Consider the following 23,373-nt stretch of genomic DNA (forward strand, 5'->3'; position numbering starts at 1 on the left):
TGACTGTGGCTCTTTCAGCAGGATAATGCTCCTGCCACAAAGCACAAATGGTTTAGAAACTAATTTGAGGTGTTGACTTGCCCTCCAAATTCCCCAGATCTCAATCCAATCGAGCATCTGTGGGATGTGCTGAACAAACAAGTGCCATCCATGGCGGCCCCACCTCGCAACTTACAGAACTTAAAGGATCTGCTTCTAACCTCTTGGTGCCAGATACCACAGCACACCTTCAGGGGTCTAGTGGAGTCAATGCCTTGATGAGTCAGGGCTGTTTTGGCAGGAAATAAAATCAAGCCAGGGACCAACACAATATTAGGAAGGTGGTCATAATCTTATGCTTGATCAGTGTACATAGACACACTTGCATATATTTTTAAGCAATCAAAATTTCTTTAAACCATTTTTTACTCTTGATTTTAGTGCGAATGTGACCTGATGTTTTCATGAGATTCAGCCTGTGGTCCGATGTGTGTGTGATGACAGCCAGTGATTCTATATGGACAGATCATATCAGCCGGCTCAGGAAACAGGAAGGAACTCGACTGTAATTCTATCTGAGAGATAAACAGCAAGAAAACAGCATAAGAACACTCAGAACAAACTCTTGCCACAAGTAAAAAGAAAAGAAAATACAAAACACAAAAATGCGATTTTTTTTTCAATGTTTATTCATTTCTCTGGAGGAATGCTTCATTAAACCGTCATTAAATAAACCTGTACAGTATTTACAGTCAGATATTTTACACCCAGTTTGGTTGCATGCACGCGTAACAAACAGAAAGAAGGTCTGTACAAACATTTACATTCCTTGGGAGGAGTCGATGCGATAAAAGGCACCTGTGAGCGTGGTTGGTATACGCCCCCGCCTTCACCCGCTCTGGAGATCTCAACTCCAGCTGAACGCCTCCAAAACGACTGATTGTTCTGTACAGCCTTTAATTTCAGCCTCTTTTTCTCCATTACTTTAATGTCTTTTCTAATCTGCATATTAACTGCATACCTGGGTTGCCAGGTAACTAGCAAGCACCCATTCAAACAGATTCCCCCCCAAATAACCCCCCAAAAAAACGCATAAGGCATTTAAAAGCAGCGTTTCGCGATGGCATGATGTTCCACACGCTGAAAGTGAGGTAAGGCGTCAGGCGTATTGCAGTGTGGCCGGGAGAGACAGAGGGCGTAAGGCAGAGGGCGACACCTTTGGCATTACAGGTGATCGATAGACAGGTGTCGACAGTCTCCCCTGTACAGGAAAGCTTTCCTTTCAGACGCTATACAGAAGCTTATACAGCACGTCCATGCCATGCACTGGCCTAGAATTTAAAACGTAAGCAACCGTAAAGCTACATCACTAAACGTACCCTCGATAGATAAACTACAGCTGTGAAGCTGAACGTGTACGAAAGATAAACCCCAAAAGCTTCAGATACATGGAAAGTTAAGACCCTCTTTAAGCTGAGCACCAGGAATTTGCAGGCCACTGACTGGCATGACTATAAAAAGCGGAGTATTTAAGGATGTACCTGTCAATCTCAGCTGCAGCCTTGTAAACCAATGAGCTCCCAGACACAATGGAGAGCGAGAGCTGAGAGGCTGAAACCATCCGTGTGGACGACGTGTCGTTATGGAACTACTCGCAAACCAATTTCACAGTCTTTGAGTCCTAGCAATACCGAGCACATCTTGACAAGCTCCTTTGCCAAGAATATTACAATTGTACCAAAAATGCTTCGAAATGGTATTCAACACGATGCTTTTTCATTTCTAAAATGAAATGAGTTAAAGACGCACGGTCTTTTGTAATCTCACTATTATGAGGGGCACTTATTACAAAAGGGTTGACCCTGTCATAGGACGCATTATTACAATGGTACACACACATTTTCTGAATCTCAATCGTTGAAACGCACAGAATGAACTGTGGAAATGTAGCCTACGTAAAATGATTCGTGTAAATTGTTGCACTGAATTAAAACGCACAGCTGCATTTGACATAAACACGTTATTGCGAACGACAGATACTCTAACGACAGATACTCTACTCGCCATTTTTCTAGAATGAGGCCTGTTTGTTTCCATAACCATAAAGGGAACCATAACCAGTATAAACGTACAATTTTGCAAAGTGATTACTTAAGGGGGAGGGGGGATGTGCAAGTGATTATTTAAACCAAACTTTGGCAACACGTTTGACGCCCGTTTTGATCTCACTTTAAGAACAAAACGCAGACGCGTTTATTAAAAAGATGCAAGATGGTATAAAGCAGCATTTTTCACAGTTTTGAAAACAAAAGTTCTTTGAAGTAGATTCTCTGATCATTATTTAATAAATTTGGCCTTGTTATGAAAGACTTCACAGAAAACAGTTCTTTTTATGAGCGCATCTCTCGGTTTCAAAGGACAAAAATGATTCATTTGGTCAAAAACAGCTTATATTGTTAATAGATCCTCAAACTCCTATATAATCTTAACGAGGATGACATACTGGCTTAATGACGGTGTAGTACACGCTACTGTCAAATTTAAAACCACTGGCAGAAATCTTTTAACCTAAAGGGTAAAGAAGTCCCTACTGCGTACTTCCTCATGAATATGTATGTATGAATATAAGCTTTACATTATGTAAATGACTCCAGTGTAAAGATTCGTCCTTAGGAACACATTGTAGTTGCTGACTGGCAGCAGCTATGCCACATCACGTTGCATTTGAAAATACAGATTAAAAAGGGTAACTTGCAAATGTGATCAAATCTCTTGTCGTAGCTTAGGAATCCCGCAGCACTTCTGCAGCGCTTGATGTGTGATTATCCATGCTGTGGGTCGTTGATCAGATAAAGCACATCCCAGTCGACTGGAAATAAGAGCTTCCTCCTTACAGCTGCGTTCAGGTGCTGAATTGCCAAGGGCTGCCTAAAAACCTTTGTGATAGATGTGTTTCATTAAAAAACACTGTAAATCTGGGAAAGCCAGAGAAGGGAGTGGCATGTGGCACAGTAAGATTGATGGCGTACAAATAAACAAAGTTGCATGTGTTCTACCAAGACAAGCTCGCAGACGCCCACACACCCCCATCAGGCACGCCATATCCTCAGATGCAGAGGAGGCTGCTTCCCATTTCATTTAAAGGGTGTGAAACTCGAAGAGGACGACTGGAAAACACACTGCCTGAATTGACCTACTTTAACACGGCTGGTTTTATCATGGATGCTAGGACGGGAGTGAAGAAACATCAATGGCGGATGTTCTTCTTAGCATGATTTTACATCTTATCAGGGTGATTAAAGGGAAAGATCAGATAACATGTTTTAATCTGTAATAATCTACTAAACTTTATGTCGGTCCAAACCTGTATGACTCTCTTTCTTCAATGGAACACAAAAAGAGAAGTTTAGCAGATTGTTCCAGCTGTTCTTTTCCAATGACAACGAACGGGTTAATGGGTTAGTTCACCTGAAAATGAAAATTCTTTCATTAAATACTCACCCTCATGTCGTGCCAAACCTGTAAGACTTTTGTTCAGACTTTCATTCATTTTTGGAATACAAAACTTTTTGATGAAATATGAGATTTCTGTCCCTCCATTGACAGCTAAACAACTACCACTTCAATAAGTTCATAAAGAGATCATAAAACTAATTCATATGAAGTGAGCGGTTTAGTCAAAATGTAGATTTTTATTCTACATATAAACATTCAAAGCACACATCAGTTATGGTAAATGCTCGCTTGAAAATGCTCAAGCATGCTCGCTTGACGTGCAAGAACCAATGAGGTTCATTCTCGTGTCACACATCACGTTTGAGGTTCCTCAAGACCCAATGAGAATCTTCTCTATTTATGTTCACTGATCAATGTTTATAGAAGAATAAATGCCTAATTTAAATCATCAAATTAAGCTTTTACAAACCACTAAATTCATATGGATTAGTTTTCTGATATCTTTATGAACTTTTTGAAGCGTAGCTGTCAATGTAGGGACAGAAAGCTGTCAGATTTTATCAAAAAGATTTGTGTTCTGAAGATGAATAAAGGTCTTACGGATTTGAAATGACATGAGGGGGAGTAATCAATGACAGGATTTTCATTTTTGTGTGAACTAACCCTTTAAGTCAAGCTCCAAAACGTACCAAAGAAATTCTGAAAAGTAGCCTAACTTATGCATATGACAGCATATGACACACAGATTTGCATGGAAAAAGTCATTACAGACGTGACATGTCTTTAAATAGCATGCTTATATATATACATGGACAAGAATCAGAGGTGAAACAGAGTACCTAATTGAATTACAAACCAAAAATGGATTTACAGATTTTGTGGCTTCAAAAGACACCAATTTTATATATTACTGTTTTTTTCAAAGCTTAAATGCTGTACTCTTATCGTATGGAAAAGAGCCGTTAGAACGATCTGTTATGTTTCTCATTCAATGTTCCAGTGAAGAAAGAAAGTCATAAGGATTAGGAGTAAATCACAGTTTTCGTTTTTGGGTGAACTATCCCTTAAAAAAACATAACATGGACCAGGCATGCTGAGCGCCTGAAAGAAAATATCAAAAGGCATGCAAATTCTCGTAACACTTTCATTTTAGTGTTAAGAGGGTAGCCATAATATAGAAAAAATATAGGGCTGACAAAATGACCATATTTATATCCAACAATCCAGTGTTAGATGTGTCCAGCAACTTGAAACGAAGCCTGCTGAATCCTCTCCTACTGTCCTCAGGGGACCGTTGCCTTCGATCAGAGGCTTGAGCCTGAGGAAGCATCTAATTCTGCCTAGAACTGTCTGCTAAACTCTACAGTTCCCCGATGAGATGGGCTTATTACACGGGCAGACCCTCAAAATGCCCACTCAGCACACTCTGAATCCTGCTCTACACTTCTGAGACCTCCATTTACACATCTAGGAGAAAATAAAGCTGCAAACCAGAATCGGTGAAGGTTTCACACACAAAATATAACTTTAAACCTGAGGTAGAAAACATAAAATTCACAGCAGGATGGAGCGAACGGGTTTAAAAGCAAAGGAAGCCTATTGGAAGAGGGCTGTACAAGGTCTATGGAAGTTTAAGGAAGCTATTAGTTATTTGAAATGTTCAGAGAAACCCCCTGAAGAGGAAGGCATCGGAAATGTGGTAGTCTAAACTATTGCACAATGGGACTGACGACGACTCTGCATCTGCTCATCCGAAGTAAACACAAAAGATCTTCTGGATATTGAGAAGTGATTCAGTTTCTGGCTAAAGTCATATGGCTCTCTAAGAATAAGAAAAGTGACCCAGCTTGGATTATTCTGTTTTCTCGACATGATAAATATTCAGAAGCAGCTACAGATGAAGTCATCTCAAGGACTTGTTTCATGTAGACAGGAAGTGCAGAAGGACACTTCATTGTACAATAATACAGTTTCGGCGTCACCAAAATGGCACCTTAAAACATCCAGAAGAAAGCAACAGACAGTTCCTCAGGTGATTAATGGATCATATTCCTCGGCTGTGTGTTGAAAAGGTTGCGTCTTCTAAAACAGACGGCTGTGTCTCATCTCCTTCAGGCAGGTCCTTGAAACTGGCCTTCTGGATTGAGACGGCTGACCCCGGACTTCTTGCCAAGGTCGGTTTCGGACACCTAAAGTCGTGGCGGCCAATTATCCCAAAAAGGCACCATCGATAACAAGCCTTCCAAATGGAGGATCTTCACCTTTTCTTCCCTATCTTCGGATTCCAGATCTTCACTCTCATGTCACTGTGGGATAGAAGAAACAAAAAACAGACATAAAATGAGAGGTGGAGGAGATGCACAAGGCCAATAATCAGAAAGACAGAGACACTTGGTTGTCTGAATCTTCAGACACCGTCACCGTGGCTCCTCGCACTGAAGAGATGGCACAGACATCAAAACCAAGAGTTCACAAAGGGAACTGCCACACGAGTCCCCGCTCCTCTCACCAATTAGGAGAATGCACTGCTCTATCCCAATAAAAATCAGAACCCCGCTGTGTGAAGCAGCCCACAGAACCACACGCACGCATCTTAACTAACACACTGCACCTCTGAAGAGAAAGATGAGTTCTGAATCACAGCGTGATGCAAATGAATGAGTCATTGGGATAGGTCGGGATAAAGTTCAATTATTATTACTAGGATATTTGCTTTTTATTAGTATGCATAAAGCACATGCTAATGGCTTATTCTGCATGACCATATTCTACATCCTTAAATGTACCCAATACCTAAACTTAAACGCTGCATAAACAGCAGTTATTAGGGGAGGCAGAAGTCGTAGTTAATAGATGCGTTTCCATTAATCTTCAAATTGTGCAAATTGAAAATGCACCCAATGGAAACACGTATGTTTGGACAGAAAACGAGAGTTTGAGAATCCAGAATTATAGGAAACCTGTAAATGTAAATGTAAAAAAAGTAATGCCACTTGATTAATACCTGAAGCAGATATGAGGGAGAAACACCTCGTACTCCCAAGATAAATGGGCTTTTCCTGCCATTAATGCTTGGATAACACGCCTTCGTCTACTTCCATTAAAAATAATGGCTAGTGTGGTGGCTGCGATTTACGTAAACCTACCAACATCCGTCGGCATGATTTTTGGGACTAACGCGAGAGAAATTTTGTTTGTTACACAACATCAGTTAACGGAAACGCCGTCCTTACAATCGTTTTTAACGATATTTAGAAAATATCACAAAAGATTTGTGCAAATCTGTAATGAAAACCAGAATAATAGTGAGAATTGTACTCCACTCTAAAGTGTGATTCATTAAATAAATGTAGATTCACTTTTATGTAATTAATCACAAATTTATCACAAATGATGTAACATATTACGACTGAGTTTTCAGTTGAGATGAAAATTAAAGTTCAAAAAGAAGTTCAAATAAATGTATAGTATTTTTTTAATCATTATTCCCCTTTCTGAATTCGGAAAAGTTTTGTTTTTTATTTTTTTTCCCATGTGTGCTTTGGTTTACATAAATGTATGAGTCTTTTTTTTAGAAGACACCTAAATGTACCTAACATTTTAGTTTTGTGAGAATCATCCTTCAAACTGATAGTTTACTTTGCTAGATATAGCAAATGATGACAAAATGCACTTTAAAAAAAAATCTGGCCCCAAATGAAAAATTTCTAGTGAATGATCACATCTAAAAATTTTAGTTGCCCAAATTAAATTTCTATTAATAAAATTGCATCAAAATGTTATTTGGGGCCTGAATTTTGTTTTTGCAGTGTGGACGTGTGAAACAAGATAAAAGGTGTATGTTTAACAACAAAAGGGTGTGATTAATCCTAATAAAAAATAAAAATAAAACATCTATTGAATGCGTTAATATACATACATGCATACAAAGGCTGGTCCGAATATCATTTTTTGAGCTTCAAAGCTTTAGTAGTAATTAACACTGAATATTCAAAGCTTCGGAGTGAGGGGCTGAACATATTCTTCTCTCTAATAAAGGCAGGATTCTGGAGAAGCGGCGCGCCTCACGCGAGCAGGGCTTATATATGCTCCGAGAACAGACACTGCTCTAATGATACATATAAAACACACAGGTCTGTTACATCCCAGTAACAAGCTCCTATATTTCACAGTAGATTCCTTTATATTAATAATAATAACAGGTAATAGGCTTATTGCGACAAGCATAACACCGGTTACATCACTTGCCAACTGCGGCACATCCCTCCCATCTCCCCACCATCCTTTCGATTTTTTAACAGAGATACAATAATTTTGTTCAGTTAGAGAACTGACAGTACAAATAAAACCTGAACGTGTCTGCCAAAGTCGCAGCAGGAGTCAGATTTCATTCATCTTGAGAGCTGAATGACAGCGGAAGATTTGGTCTCAAAGCAAAATGTAAAAGGGTCTATTTAAAGGGATCCCCTGGGGTTAAGACTTGTACGGCTTAATATAACAAACATAATGTCTCTTACTGAAATGTGTACTAGAAAACCCATGAAAGATCTACGTCATTTAAAAAAAAAAAATCAATCTCATATTTGGATAATGGGCGGCGCCATTTTGTTTGCGTTCTATGTAAATGACGTAGAATGGTTCCACTCGGCAACCAACTGCCGCTACCCGTAGCTATTTACAACTCGAAAAATGTTTCAGAGTTAAACAAAACCAATTCACTGCTTTGTAATTGCATTCAAAACACTCAAACACAAATAATGAGAGGAACATTTTCGCATATGCCTAATGGGTAAAAAGGCAAAAAAAAAAAAATTATATTTTGCTATTTTCCACAATGTCAAATGAACGCAGCTTAATGCGTTCTTAATGCGAACGTTATTTTTGGACCAAAATGTATTTCCGATGCTTCAAGAGATTCTAACTAACCCAATGATGTCTCATATGGACTACTCTGATGATGTTTTTATTCCCTTTCTGGACATGGACAGTATAGTGTGCATACACTTGGATACACTCTCGAACTAAATCTAAAATATCTTAAACTGTGTGTGAAGATGAACGGAGGTCTTACGGGTGTGAAACGACATTAGGGGGAGAAGTTAATGACATCAATTTCATTTTTTGGTGAACTAACCCTTTAACCCAAAATGCAAGCTCAGGTGATTCTTTCATATAAGCTCATTTAGTTCTGCGCTCTAGACAGAGAATACTCAGTTGCAGGGAAGCAAATATGTTTATTAAATATAACAAGGTTGGGCTTTTATTCAACTGCCCATCCTTTTAATAATTGATAATAAAAAAAAAAGTATTGTGTTTCGCCAGTTTTTATAGTGTAAACATATTCAAACATGAATATGAACAGTTTTGCGACAAAAAAGAAAAGGAAAAAAAAAAGAACGTTCGAATCCCACAATTGAAAATTGAATATCAACCTATCGAACAAATATTCAAATATTCTGGTCCAGCCCTACACACAGAAAAAAAATATTTTTCCAGGAATGGAAAATTCCCCAGTCAAAGACAAAGCTGATTCCAAAGACCGCCGTTCGCCAGTTTCTGTGTTTACTAGTAGAACGCAGGCAACTCGGCCGTCATTATGTTAAGCTCCGCCCACCGACTATATACACGATGTGATTGGTCCGGCAAGAGTTAGGGGAATACAGCCTAAGAATATACCTAAGGTGCGTCTAGATTTCTAGGCTAGCAACCTTATGCACTTACGCAACGATACAGAATTTTGAGGGAAAACTATAGCTTAAAATGATAAAATAATTACTTGACCAAGTAGAAAATAGTTTTTCCCATTTAAGGCTAGTCTGACAAGCCAGAGCCACATCAAGATGTTTGGTCTGGAAACTCTCCATTGACAGCTCAATCTGAGGGGCGGATAAACGTTTGTCTTTCAAACTCCCTCTGCACGCGATAGGATAGCGCTACACCAACCAGAGCAACAAAGCAGGTAAACCGGAACTAGTTGATAGATCAAACTTTTCCCGTATCCACTTTTTGAAGAATTATTTCAGTCAGAGTCCTGCACGGGTCCATTTATGGAGACCCGCCCCCTCCCGTACCCGCAAGGTTCAGCACCAGATCTGACCCGTGACCTCTGTGTAAAATCCGCACCCATCCAGACCCGTTAATATTTGGACCATTACCTGATCTGTGCCCGAGATAAATCACACACGCTAAAATCATTCCAATTAAAATGCTTTATTTTTTATCTTGCACCTCTCTCAACATCACAACAGCGTCATGAATGGGCTAATGAAACGGGCTCGTTGTCAACAACGTTATATACTCCACTCACCATCTTTACTTTTACTTCATCCATCTACTCTTGCAACGCTCGCTCCAACTGGGCTACGAGAGGCATCAACAAATGTGTAATTGTAATTTAGACATAGAAATATTGCACATATTTTTCATCCGCACTACCCACCCGCAAGGAGTTCATTATCCGCCTGCATCCCAGCTTGTGAATTTTAGGAATGTCCCAATCCACCCGTTTTAGCCACTTTTATGCAGGTATCCGCGGTGGGTGACCCTTTGCAGGACTCTAATTTCAGTGGCGTTCTTTGATCTTTTCTCTAAGAAAAGCTCAACTCCAAGTCATCCAGTCGCGACTAAAGCTGATTCGAAAGACCGCTGTTCACCAGCTTCTTTGCTTTAAAGCAGCACGCTGAACCTCCAACTCAGCCGTCATAATGTTAAGCCCGCCCACCGACTCTATACATGATGTGATTGGCCTGACTAGAGTTTAGTTTTTCAAGCTCGTAAGCCAACAGAGAGTTGCTAGATGACACTGGCTGCAAATTATATTTGCTGCTGCTAGGGTGCGTCTAGATTTGTTGGCTAATTTAAGGCATAAATCATAAAGTAATCTATGTGGTTTAAACAAGCACTTCGGCTTTGTGGTAACATATGACCAGCTAAAACAAACAATACTGCAGTGGATCCTGACAAAACGGCACCAAGTCTCGCAGAGCGGTGAGGTAAGATGAATCTTGTGGTACCTAGACCTTAACTAGAACCAATTAAAAGGATTTACGCCACTGGTGTTGAACACAATTACAAGTGCAATAAGTTTTTATTGCTTTCTAAAAGATGAGCACACTTGAGTACATTGAAATGGGGGGAAGAAACCACATACAGAGTCTAATTACTGCAATTCTTCTTTACTGGCCCAAAGTAAAAGAGCCGAGGGAAAGTTCTGTGGGATCAAACATCTGAGAGGTTGGCCTATGAAACAAAACTGATGCAAAGTATGAGAGAGCTGGAAACAGACAGAAGATGCACACAGAGATGGATGATCTGCAACTGACAGAGTGAGAAATAATTGAACACAACAAAATGATGCAGCCGAGTCGTGCAGTTCGGTTTGTTCTCAGACATTGTGCAGCTCACGTCCCCTCGAGCGCATTCGCAACGCTGCCGCTCAACTTCTCTTTAACCTTCAGGAACTGTCGCGCCTTCACTCAAGTATCTGCCAGAATCAAATACTGTTTGACCAGCAATGTCAAAGATGGCCCCGTTCACCCATTTAACCTGCAGAAAACTGCCTAGATCTCCCTTTTTCACACCAATATAGCAAAGCTCTGAAAAATCTGATTTATATTAAAGAATCAGTCTATTCAATGAATCTTATTATTCTTATTATGAAAATTATTTAATGATTTTCATAAAGATGCTTGCACAAAAGTGTGTCTTTTGTGCTAAAATCTATATCCATAATATTAGCTTAGATTTAATTAAAATATTTACATTTTTGAATCCATAATATTTAGCCAATTACAATGACTTAATATTTGCTAACACTTTACAGTAAGGTTTCATAACTTAACCTTTAGTTAACATGAACTCAGAATGAAAAATACTGCAAAAAAAGCATTTATTAAAGCCACAATATGTATTTTTTCACAGCTAGACGTCTCATATTCATAACAAACGCGTAGTGTATAGTGCCAGAGACGAGCGCTTCTGCTACTTGTGTTACTCTGTTTCTGCTACTTGTGCGTTCGCTCAGCGGTTACTTTGAGACACTTATGAGTGATATTAGGCACGGTAGAACATGGTACTCAAGGTAAATCAAGAAAACCTGATTTAAACAATAAGACTAGCTGTGCTGAGCTGGAGAACAACGAGTCGTTTTCTGACGATGACAGGTGAGTATTAAACAGTGTCTCACCTGTATAATAAAGCACATCGTATATTAAAGTGTCTTTGTAGGGGTGTGACGAGACACTTATCTCAAGACCAGAGGTGTAGTGGTAAAAAAAGAGGTGGGAAAACTATAAATTCTATGGGTGACTGCATCGTGGTCACGGTAAGGTGGGCCACTGCCTACTGTGTATGCAGCCCGATCTCACGGCAATTCGTACTAATACGAGGTGGCTAATATGAGCACATATGAGAGAACACACTAGAACATATTCACATTAAACAAGCTGGAATCAAAGAATTTGACTTTTGTCTTAAAAAATTACTTAAGCCGACTAATTGATTATCAAAATAGTTGTCGATTTCAGTTTTTGCCAATTGCTAACGAGGCAGGTGCAGATTAACGAACGAAAGATGAATTTGGTGCCACATATTTTAATTTAAAGAAAACTCAGTTTCTGTAATCAACAGAAGAAAGACAATATAAGTTGGACTTTAGTTTCCACAAGTGTAGCCTAATGGCTGCCGACATTAACATTAGTTTTTGCTAAACTATAAAAACAATAAAACCAAAAATGTTCTATTTGAACACAAAATACCCTGCATCATTACAGCTTTTTCTACAGGGTTTCGACATGCTCTCTACATTAAACCAGCTGCCTGTGATTAATTAATATCACAACAATGTCCAGAGTGCCTCTTTGTCCACTTGATAAGTGATTGAAAAGTGTCACAAGCTGATTAAATGTACTACAAATGGATAATTGTCATTTTGAAAATTTCTGGATATCCATTTCTGAATCTTGGTTGTGTGTCGTTCATGAATGATTCGTTCATTTTGAACTAATCTTTAATATGACTCGGGACTACCAAGTTGTCTCAGAGAGTGATTCGTTCATTTTGAACGAATCTTAATTATGACTCAGGACTACCGAGTTGTCTCAGAGAGTGATTCGTTCATTTTGAACGAATCTTTAATATGACTCGGGACTACAGAGTTGTCTCAGAGAGTAATTCGTTCATTTTGTGTTGACTGCGCGTGCGCATTACGCAACATATGGGTTCTGATCGTTCTGATTCTGAATCGACAGGTGAGATCCGAGTCTTTTGTTCTTCCTGTCAGTCCCATAGAGACGGGAAGAGAAAAGATTGGTTCATTTTGCTGAACGAGACTCAAAGAGCCGAGTCAGTAAAATGATCCGAACTTCCCACTACTCTCATTGACAGTTGTAGCGCAATATGAAAGAGTTTGTCTAACTGTACAACAAACAACCAATGAAAATGAACAATATGAAACTAAAACGACATAAGCTTAATTTACAATGTCTTAGGAACTGTAGGCTATTTAGAAGTGGATAAACTCTATTTAGAGGTGAATAAACGCTATTTCTGAATTTTGGGAGGTGCGTAAACGGCGTTTATGTCCGTTTAGCCTCCACTACATCCCTGCTCAAGACGAGACATGAGATTGGGTTCACGAGAAGGAGACAAGATTTTTACACAGAATTATTAGAAATCCTCAACAGGACAGTAAAAATTGCTTACAGGTGCATTTGAAATGTTTTAACTCATCATCTTGTCATGAGTGTCAGTTTAGTTCAACTTTCTGAGTATGAATTATGCAATGAAAGACAACAAGCGCTATAAAGGTTTTGCCAAAAACTCAACTGACTGGCTTCTTTCCTGTATGATTGCCTCTTTAGACCTTAGAACTGAACATGAGCTTTTGACCTCCTAACTGAACTCTTTCCCACAAATTGATCATAGATATTAACGGATTAGTTCACCCAAAAATGAAAATGATTCGGATGGCGTGTCAAACTGTCAAACTGCTGAAATCACATGACATTGGCGATCTGAATAATGAATCGTTACGCTGATTCATAACCGTTCGAAACATTGTTTTAAATTCGGCCCATCACTATACAAGTCGTTATTTCGGGGGGTTTTGCGCACAAAAACTATTCTCGGGGCTTCATAAAATGTTATGGGTCTTGAAAGAGGAAGTGACATTGGTGTCAGTGAAGGCCTTTCTGAGCTATTTGGATTTCAACACTAATATCTTCATCTGTGTCTGAAGATGAACGGAGGTCTGACGGGTGTCAAACGACATTAGGGTAAGGAATTAATGATGGAATCTTTATTTTTTGGTGAACTAACCCTTTAAGTACAAACAATAACCATAATCAAAGTTCTCAATATTCAAAGTGCAAATAGAGACCAAATATTTCTTCAAGCATGATACAGAGCTAAGAGATGGTTACAATTAGATAGTTTTCATATTGGGAGATATTCTCATGCCTCAGGGTGTCTCAAACAATGTCAACATATTAAAACGCGTTTACGTTCACTTGCAATTTAGCAATCGTGTGTATCTGTGAATAGGGAGCGGTGGGGCTGAAAGCGCATTTTAAAATATAAGTCAACTGTCTGACGCTCCTGTTGCGCCACGACTCCTCCGCCACGGTACAGTCGTTCTTCTCGTGACGTGCTCAGCGCTGCACACTATGTACGGTATTGGATGAGCTGAGGGAATTGAAGCGACTACTATCCACTTGAATCAAATTGTTTTTATTTCTATAAAAAGTAAAACTACGTAATGTAAACATAATGTTGGCATATGAAGTTGGCATATTCTAGCCTAACTTTACCCTCACACTCCGTCATGAATATGACGCGAGGCAGCTTTTCACCTGGGACGAGATCTCGTCACACTCCTAGTCTTTGGCGTTTCCATGAGATCTACTAAATAAAACACGGGTCACGTGGGTATGATGTCACTGATAGGCGACCCGTGTCCTGGTTAAAATCACTTATTTCTCAGGATTTAAACATTCTTGGAAACATTTGGGATAATGTAACTACACAAGTCAACAAAATATATAGCAATGTTCTAGTGGTTTCTGGATATTTTAATCCAAAAATTTTACATATTGTGCCTTTAATCTCATCATTTTCTAATCCATCAATGAAATAAGATGAATTTGTTAACATTAGTTCATGCATTCCTAATCAATGAACAGCTGGATTTTTATTAACAAACATTAACAAAGATTATTAAATACTGCGACTAATTTATTGCTCTATTTAGTTCATGTTAGTTAATACTAATGTTGAAACTTTATTGCAAAGTGTTGAAATCATGAATTCACTAATAGGTGAGTGCTCTGGCTTACAGCATTGCACATTTTTTAAATCATTTTGTTACCGAAAGAACATTTGCATGGAAGATCACTTTAAATGACAGGGTTAAAATGTCCCGTTATCTATTATAGAGTTATAACAGATATTTTTCAGATTTTATATTTTTCTGTCAGTAATATATTGTAAAGCGCAGTATTTCAATGTGATATTTATACCACAGGAACTTCTGTAGAAACAGCTCCTTCAGTTTTACACGCACTGTTTAGTAGGTTCTCTTTTTGTTCCGCTCTAGCAATGTGAAGATGACAACCGATACTGCACAATCTGCTCACCTTGACTTAATGAACAACATCTCATGAATTATTCCAGTGGAATACACTTAGAAATTCTCGTTCTCTCCCTCACTCATGTATCTCTCCTGGCCTATTTTTAATTTTCTGGACAAAAAAATGGACAAATGTTTAATGGACAATATTGCAGTTTTTATTATAAATGATTTATCCGTGCGCATCATTATTATTTTTAATTCATGTGGCCTCGTAATCTTTTATTAAAATAACTTCCCCTCGAGGGCGGGGTAACCTGTCACTCACATGAGATCCACCAAAAGCAAACCTCAACCTGCAAGTCAATCCCACATGGGCCAATATTTTTGTCCCAGTCGCCAGTTCACTTGGATATATACACCACAAGAAGAAAGACTAGCGCAACTTCCGTTTCATGCCAACTTTCACGTCATATTTATAACATTTACTTTTTACATTCTCAGTTGAAATGCACACTTTCTGAATATAATATACAATGGCTGAAAACAAAGTTCTTTGAAAGATTTAAATGTCATCTTTGAAAGTTTGTTAAATCTGCCAGCTAGTTCTCCCTCAGAAACAGTTATCATAGCTAACCATTTTGTTTCTAAGTAGACTCAGAAAACCTGTGGAAACTGTATAAAAATAAATAAATAAATAAATAAAAAAGTTCCCATACTATATACAGGGAATAACTGTAAAAGATCAAACATTTAATGTAATTTTTACAGTAAAATACAGTTTAATGTACCGTTTTTATAAGTAAAAAAATGCTAATCAAATTATAATTTAAATTTACAGTGAAAAACTGTAAACCGATATTCTAGAATTCACATTTGAAAGCATTTCATTTTAATAACTATGTTTCCTTCCATTGTCCAACATTTTCATTTGATATGAACATTATGCAGACTATTTTTTTCTAACTTTTATTTCATTATTTTTTATTTATTTATTTTTTACCATATATCTACCAATGATCATATGTATAGTAAAAAATTCTGTACCATCTTCCAAATGTATATGTGGACTGCAGAGATGAGGATTTTTCCCCTCACAGGTTCCTTGTTGCGATGAAAGATATCCATGGACTTTTTGTAGACTTGCCCATGACACTTTACTGCACTATAAATACTACCATCAAAATGTTAATCTGTGACATACTGTTTGACAGCACCTGACAATACGAAATAAAATAAAAGTTAAAAAAAAAAAAAAAAAAAATTACTATGTTTCTTAATAGCTTTTATTATCAGTCTTGCACATCTGGGTTTTGTGTCACATCATCTGTTGTTTAATGAATGTTTATTGCATTATTTCAGTGTCGTGTGTTATTATGATGGTGTTTCGTGTTTGTGTGAATGACGTGTGCATTGTTTGATTTACCAGTTTAAACAGCAAATTCCCTGTTTATAAATTATAGTTTTATACTAGTGTTGTCAATCGATAAATAAATAAAAACTAAATCTAAAAATATTTTTTCTATAATTAAATGTGATTATTCACGATTAAAAATATCTGAGTTTAAAAAAATATAAATATTGTAATTTCATAGTTACTCTCCAAATGAATGTAGAAACAACTTAAAGACAGTATATTTTAAATATCTGCTGTAATGGCATCTTTTTATGAATGAAGGCTATTCATATTCTCTATGACATTGATTTTGTTTTTAACTTTAATTATATACAGCATTATTTGTTTTTAACTTTAATAAAGTCATTTAATATAAACATTACAGAATAATTGAACGCAATATCAATTTCAACATTAGACTTTAAAAAATAACTTTTAATTTAAGTGAACTTAAAACTATTCCCATTATTAAAACATAAACCCATTATAATAAATGTCATATTTACCTGTGGCCTTCATATATAATCAATATACAGAAATTAATAAAGTAATCAAACACTTTAGTCTTAACTGCATAAATAATAAATGAAATATAGTTTAATCGTTATTAAAGCTGTTACCTTTTCTGGTTTATTGGTTTATTAGGCTGCTGTCACTTTAACCCTCTGGTGTCTGAGCTGTTTTGGGACCCTTTGGAAGTTTTGACATTTGTGACTATCTGATATTTGTGATTTTTTCAGTAGCTGCCGAACATGACAACTTTTTAAGTTAATTTAAGACTTTATTTAACTCATTTAATAGTGCTTTAATGAGGATACTCAACAAATTGGAAATTTGGTCATAATTCTGGGTGTTATTTTTGGTTCAAGTGCTAAAGAGTACTGCGTTGTGTGTGTGTCTGGACATTCATAGGCAGTGCGTTCTCTTTAAAGGGTCATGAAACCCTTTTTTTGAGATGTAAACAGATATGTATAGGCTGCACATCATTGAAAACACTAAGGGTACTCATTAATGGTATTCATATGTGAAAATAGTTATTTTTGCATTTTTCAGAGCGATTTCTGTCTTCCGGTTTGAAAAGCTTAGTCGGAGCAACGTCACAAATGCTGACGTCGGCACGGCCTTTTCGGCCCAAGTATGGGCTGCTGGGCACATGCTGACGTCAACCGCTCCGAGCGATTCTCGATATATATTCATGACATAAAGCTCATTCAGTCCAATCCCTGCGCTGTAGTATGCATACAAGATAATTTAGTTAATATGCATGAGACAGTCACTTCTGTCAGGCTCGTCTCCCATCATTATTGTAGAGATATGGTGGGGAAGTTTTGGAAGCAGCGTGCGGAAAAGTCACGGAGGAAAGCTTGGCGTTGTGCTGATACGAAGTAAGGGCGCCGAGCGAGCTGTAACCGGCGCCGTCTGTGGAAGCCTTTGCTACAAAGGCTCGGTAAAGTAAAATTAACTTGAGGAATCGCATGCCGAACCTGCAAGCGTTGACTATCTATGTCAGGAGTGCAAAATAACCAATCTGTAATCTGTAGGCTAATGAACAAAAGCCACGTCCTCTCCGTTTTATTTGTCGTCACAGCCATGCACTAAACCGCATGTGTTCGGGCTCTTAGTGAAACAGTGTGATGCATATTTGGACAAATATAGATTTAGCTGCCGAGTGATAGACAGTGCGGATCGTCACGGCAACCCAGCGCGCGTCGCTCTGCTTCAGATGCGCGGTCGAGACTATGAAGCCTCAAACCCCTTCGCTTTTACCCCGATCTAGAATTACACATCTCTATCACATCGCATGTTGGGTGGTTCACGTTCTCTTATCACGTCGGCGCGTTGTTCATCTTGCCAAACAGCGTGCATATTTGGACAAATATAGTTTTATCACGTTTGCAAAACATTTCGTCATGCAGAATAACATTTATTTTCATTTCTCACTGAATTATGCTGATTTGAAGAGCTGAATGATTTGCGATCTCTGCTGCACGCCACTCATAGCTCTCTCATTCGCTGTACTCATCCCTCATTTAATCTCACTGTGGTAAACTATGCCATCGTGAACCAAGAACATGTCTCAGAACCGCTGTAACTGCTGCTGTTGGTATCGCTAATCTTAATGCACCTACTGACACTCCCATATTTATGCAAACATTCCCTCTTTCCACACAATACCATCCCACCTTTTCACAGTCGACCACTCCCCTTTTAACAAGCTTTTTCAAATCGAAGGTGTGAAAAAACACCGCTGCAGCAGGGGGGTTTCATGACCCTTTAAATTTTCGTGCTTGAATGGTTTAAAAGCATTTGCATGAATGAGAGTGTGATCATATAATGTAACGTTAGCCCAAAGATGACACACAAACGGATGCTGCTTTAATTGCTTTGAAATATTTTTGACAGTACTATTTTTTACTGTAAATGTACTGGTTGAAAAAAAAATTGTACTTTATTTTTGTACAGAATTATTCTGGCAGTCACATCTACAGTGTACGGTCTCCCAGAAGCTGCGAAGAAGCCAGCCAATTAAATCACAGCTTGAAGTTTTGGAAATGTATGGCCACTTTTATCTGCAATACACATCTGATAATCAGCAGTACACCGTCTGAGGCTGAAGCAAACACTTTTATGTGACAAGAATGCTTTGTAAGAGTTTCAGCTAAGGACTTGTCAGAGGGAAAAAGGGAAAAGGGGAGGAAAGTACTCAAACAGAGAGACATAAGAAGATTAGATAGAGAAAGGACAGTACCAGAGGGAAGCAGGCAGGAGGTGGTTAGTGGAGGCTCAGGGGAGGCTGGTGGCCCGGCCCTTGATGGCCAGGACCCGACGGGGCAGACAGGGCGTGAGCCCGGGGACATAACTCCACAACTTCACCCGACAGTCACTGCAGTTACGAAGCCCCACAGCGCAAAGCGAAGGCATGAGAGAGAGAGAGAGAGAGTTGAAGGAACAGGAGAGCTTTGTTAGAGACGCATTAATGAAGAACAGTCAAACAATCCCACAATCCCCTGCCCGCACCATCTGTTCTACAAACAAGCACCCCTGAAATGCACAAAAGTAGGTCTTAAAAACATATTAGTCTGCCTGAATATTTCTAAGTAGTCTACTGTCTGGAAAAAAGATGTCACAAGAGAGTAAGAGACTGAACAGAGTCACAGAAACAGACGAGCAAGACATAACAGACTCGTTGAGCTGATGACCCATTTACAACCATTACAGCGCCGTTATTTTCTTTCATTTCAAAATCACCATATTTAAAACCTGTTCTCTTTAACCTGTTTACCCAAGGCACCTGAGACGTTTCCTCTTCTCCTAATTTATAGCATTGGGAAGTTCAACCTACAAACAGGTTTTTTCAAACAAACAGTTCATTTTTTCTTTTATGCCAATGTATTTCCACACATTACTTGACATTTCAATGCGATGGTACCATGTTGACTCCAGACAACCGTCTATTTTAGTTTATTTGTAATAAAACGAGACACCCATTTATTGGTCAAACCTATCTCAGGGGAGAAAAACTAAAATACTAATCAATAAAAGTGCAGAAAAATGTGCACATGGTTCCATATTTTCTCCAATGAAAAGTGCATTTTTAACTAATTTGTGTCCAAAAAATATGAATCACATTTACTGGTAAATAAAGAAGTATTTTCAAGAACTTTACATTAAATACCATAAATAGGTTTTGAGAACATAATGAAAAACTGTGCTGCCTCAAGGCAACATTGTGCCATAATGGAATCGCATAAGGCCATACTTGGGTTGGAACTAAAAATATATTATATTTGTAAGGAAAGGTGTTTTTATATTAGCATTTTTGCATGATTTTGGAATGCACTTATAAGAATAGTAATTCACGTACTATATGCACATATGATCTGCACATTTTCTATCACACTTCAAAGAGGGCATAAAACCCAACTGCCAGTTGATGAGGGTGAGGACTGGGTGTCGGACTGGGATGAGGAAGACGAGGTCATAGCGGACGGAGAGAGTGAAGGTGACAGTGAAGATGGAGATGAGGATGAAGATGGATATGATAGCTTCATATGATGGTTTGGTAATACTTCCACGAAGGTATAACGATGGTACAATGTTGCCTAAGAGCAACAGCTGGATATAAAATGTTACTTTTCATGTGAATATGAAATTTCTAATGCATTAAAAACTGAATAAATGCGTTTGTTCAAGTGTCTGGGTAAATAAATGATTAATTAATATATACAATTTTCTACATGAAAATGTCAAATGTTTTAGGGATGTGACAGTGGACAGTCATACATTTGTCAGTTGTAGTACAATGTATTATAACAAACTTATAATAAATGAATTAAAAAAAAGACTGAAAACTTTTATTGATTTTTTTTTATAGTGCCCAATTTTAAGAATTTTTTGTGATGATCAGTGACGTGATATATTGAGTACTATTGAGGGTTAAACAAAGGGTGTAAGATATGTATCGTCTAAAGCCGAGTTCAGACTGCACGTTTTTTATTAACTCGTCGGGTCACTGCTCTTTTCACACTGCATGACTATCTGGGGTATCATTCAGTCACTGCTGTGTTCACACTGACCGATGGATCGGCGACAGGAGGTTTCACACTGCATGACTGTACAAGAGGAAGAATCGCCGACAACTTCCACAGGCCTTAAAAAATAATTTACACTACGTGATTGTCACTAGCGTGAATGAGCACCGATTTGCCTATGATTTCAGGCATTCGTATGCGATTTCATAAAACCTGCCGGAGAGTCAAAATCGGGCCTAAAATCAGGCAGCGTAAACTCGGCATAAGATAATGTTGTAATTGTTAATTTAATGATATGAAAGCAGTTCTTTTGTCACTCAAGTATGTTCTCGTTTCATCTTGAGAGACATGCTTTCATTGCATGATGTAAAATAGTAAAATGCAGTAACAATGACCCCACTTCAATATATGGAGGCACAAACCGCAAAACCAGTCATAAGAACACTTTTTTTTTTTTATTGAGAAAAGCTGAATAAATAAGCTTTACATTGATGTATGGTTTGTTAGGAGAGGACAATATTGGGTCGAGATGCAACTATTTGAAAATCTGAAGATGCAAAAAAAATTATTTAATATTGAGAAAAGTGCCTTTAAAGTTGTTCAAATTAAGTCCTTAGCAACACATATTACTACTACTTTTAATAATAACACATTGTTTATATATTTATGGTAGGGAATTTACAAAGTATCTTCATGGAACATCATCTTTACTTAATAATCCTAATAATTTTTGGCATGAAAGAGAAATCGATAATTTTGACCCATACAATGTATTGTTGGCTATTGCCACAAATATACCCGTGCGACTCACTAGTTTTGTGGTCCGGGTTCACATATAGTAAGTATGTGAGCCGAGTAGTATATCTGAAATGAAAGCATTCGTAAAACAGTAGGTGAAAAGTACCTGGGTGACCTACTACTTCTCATGAGAACGTTGTACCAACTATACAGCATACGCGGTTTCAGACGCAGCATGAGTTCCTGCTGTTCCTAAACGCTTCCACTTTCCAATAATACCACTTACAGCTGACTGTGGAATATCTAGCAGGGATGAAATTTCATAAACTGACTTATTGCAAAGGTGCATCCAACCACAGTACCATAATTCACTGAATTCACAAATCCCACTCGGCACGGGTGTGAAAAGGACCAGTTATACATACAAAAAAAGCCCTTATAAAGGTAAATGCCCCGGGAAATCTGTTTAAGGAGGCAAATATCACAAAAACAAAACAAAAAACTGTTAATTTAACACATAAAAAAAGTGTCATGTTCACAACAAGTTTCAGTCCTTTCAATATAAAAGTCTTTGTTACTGAGTAACACACTCATAAAGACTTTGCCACCATCTAATGGCGTAATAATGTCACTTCTGTTTCTATTCACAGTCAGAGACTATTTTTTTCCCAACAGAAGGGCGGCTTTTAGTGATTTTACTTCACGAAAATTGCATTGATACATATTTTTTAGCTAATATTTGCTTTGCGTCTAATAGCGCCCATCAGACATGATTTGTTCCCGATACAGCAAAGCCTCTTGTACTTTATTGCTTACTTGAAAATATTAAATTTCATGACAAAAAAAGGTAATGTGGTGTAAATAGCTTGTAGTGTAAGTAAAAAAAAATCCCCCCTTTTTTATTTATTATGAATCCTAAATATCAATGTTTTTGAAGAGTTCCAGCACATGACATTTTACAGCTGAACACATCATTGTCTAGTCAAAAAGTCAATCAAAATAATTGTACAGCCTTTTTCCTGAGTGAGAGCATTTTGCTTTAGTTCAGCAGTGAATACATCTGGCACTTTATTTTCTAAATGCATGTTAATGATTGGATTGCTTCTTTTCCATAATAATTAATTGAAATGTCATAACTGGACCTTCCTCCAACATTTCTCCGGTCATGTACAGTCAAACCAAAAATTATTCAGACACCAGATATAATTAAAAAAAAAAAAAAAAATTTACTAATGATTGCAGGACACTATAGTACATTAATGTAAGTGATGATAGCAAAATAAAGTGAACTGTGAAATATTATACCCAACAATTCTTACCACAGTGACTACAAGTAAAATGGATAAAAAATGTGGGTTAAAAATGATTCAGACACTTTGACCCGAGCATGTTTTGCTGAAGTGTTTTTTCTTTAATTGTTAATGTGACCTTTGACTCCACAGACTGAACACAATGAAGCATTGATTGGTCATTGGTTGACCTGAATTGGTATCATCTAGTTGTGTACTTCAATTTAACAGCTGATTGGTTGATTTTAATCACTTACATCCCTTTCGATCAAAGTGATCTGACATAATCAATATGAATTTGTTCTAATGCAGTTTAACTCTGAGCACTTTTCATATTTTATTACCATTTTCTAAAGTATAGCGAATAAACTGATAATGTGAGAAATGTTGAAGGTGTCTGAAAACATTTTAGTTTGA

The 23,373-nt window shown here is 37.7% G+C and overlaps 1 protein-coding gene across 5 annotated transcripts in view; it reads right to left on the minus strand.

The window, feature by feature from the left end:
• Window positions 1-645: 645 nt before the first annotated feature.
• Window positions 646-23,373, minus strand: part of kif21b (kinesin family member 21B) — a 132,820-nt gene continuing 110,092 nt past the window's right edge. For 4 of the 5 annotated variants that reach the window (XM_067432080.1, XM_067432078.1, XM_067432079.1 and 1 more), the window contains 2 exons: window positions 19,147-19,281; window positions 646-5,741 (listed from right to left, as the gene is read on the minus strand). In XM_067432080.1, the coding sequence (XP_067288181.1) occupies window positions 19,182-19,281 (100 nt within the window). In that variant the 3' untranslated portion in view covers window positions 646-5,741; window positions 19,147-19,181. The remainder of the gene's footprint in view (window positions 5,742-19,146; window positions 19,282-23,373) is intronic. The other variant, XM_067432081.1, reaches the window with a different exon arrangement.

This window comes from Pseudorasbora parva, chromosome 22, assembly GCF_024679245.1.
Source record: "Pseudorasbora parva isolate DD20220531a chromosome 22, ASM2467924v1, whole genome shotgun sequence".
NCBI lineage: Eukaryota > Metazoa > Chordata > Actinopteri > Cypriniformes > Gobionidae > Pseudorasbora > Pseudorasbora parva.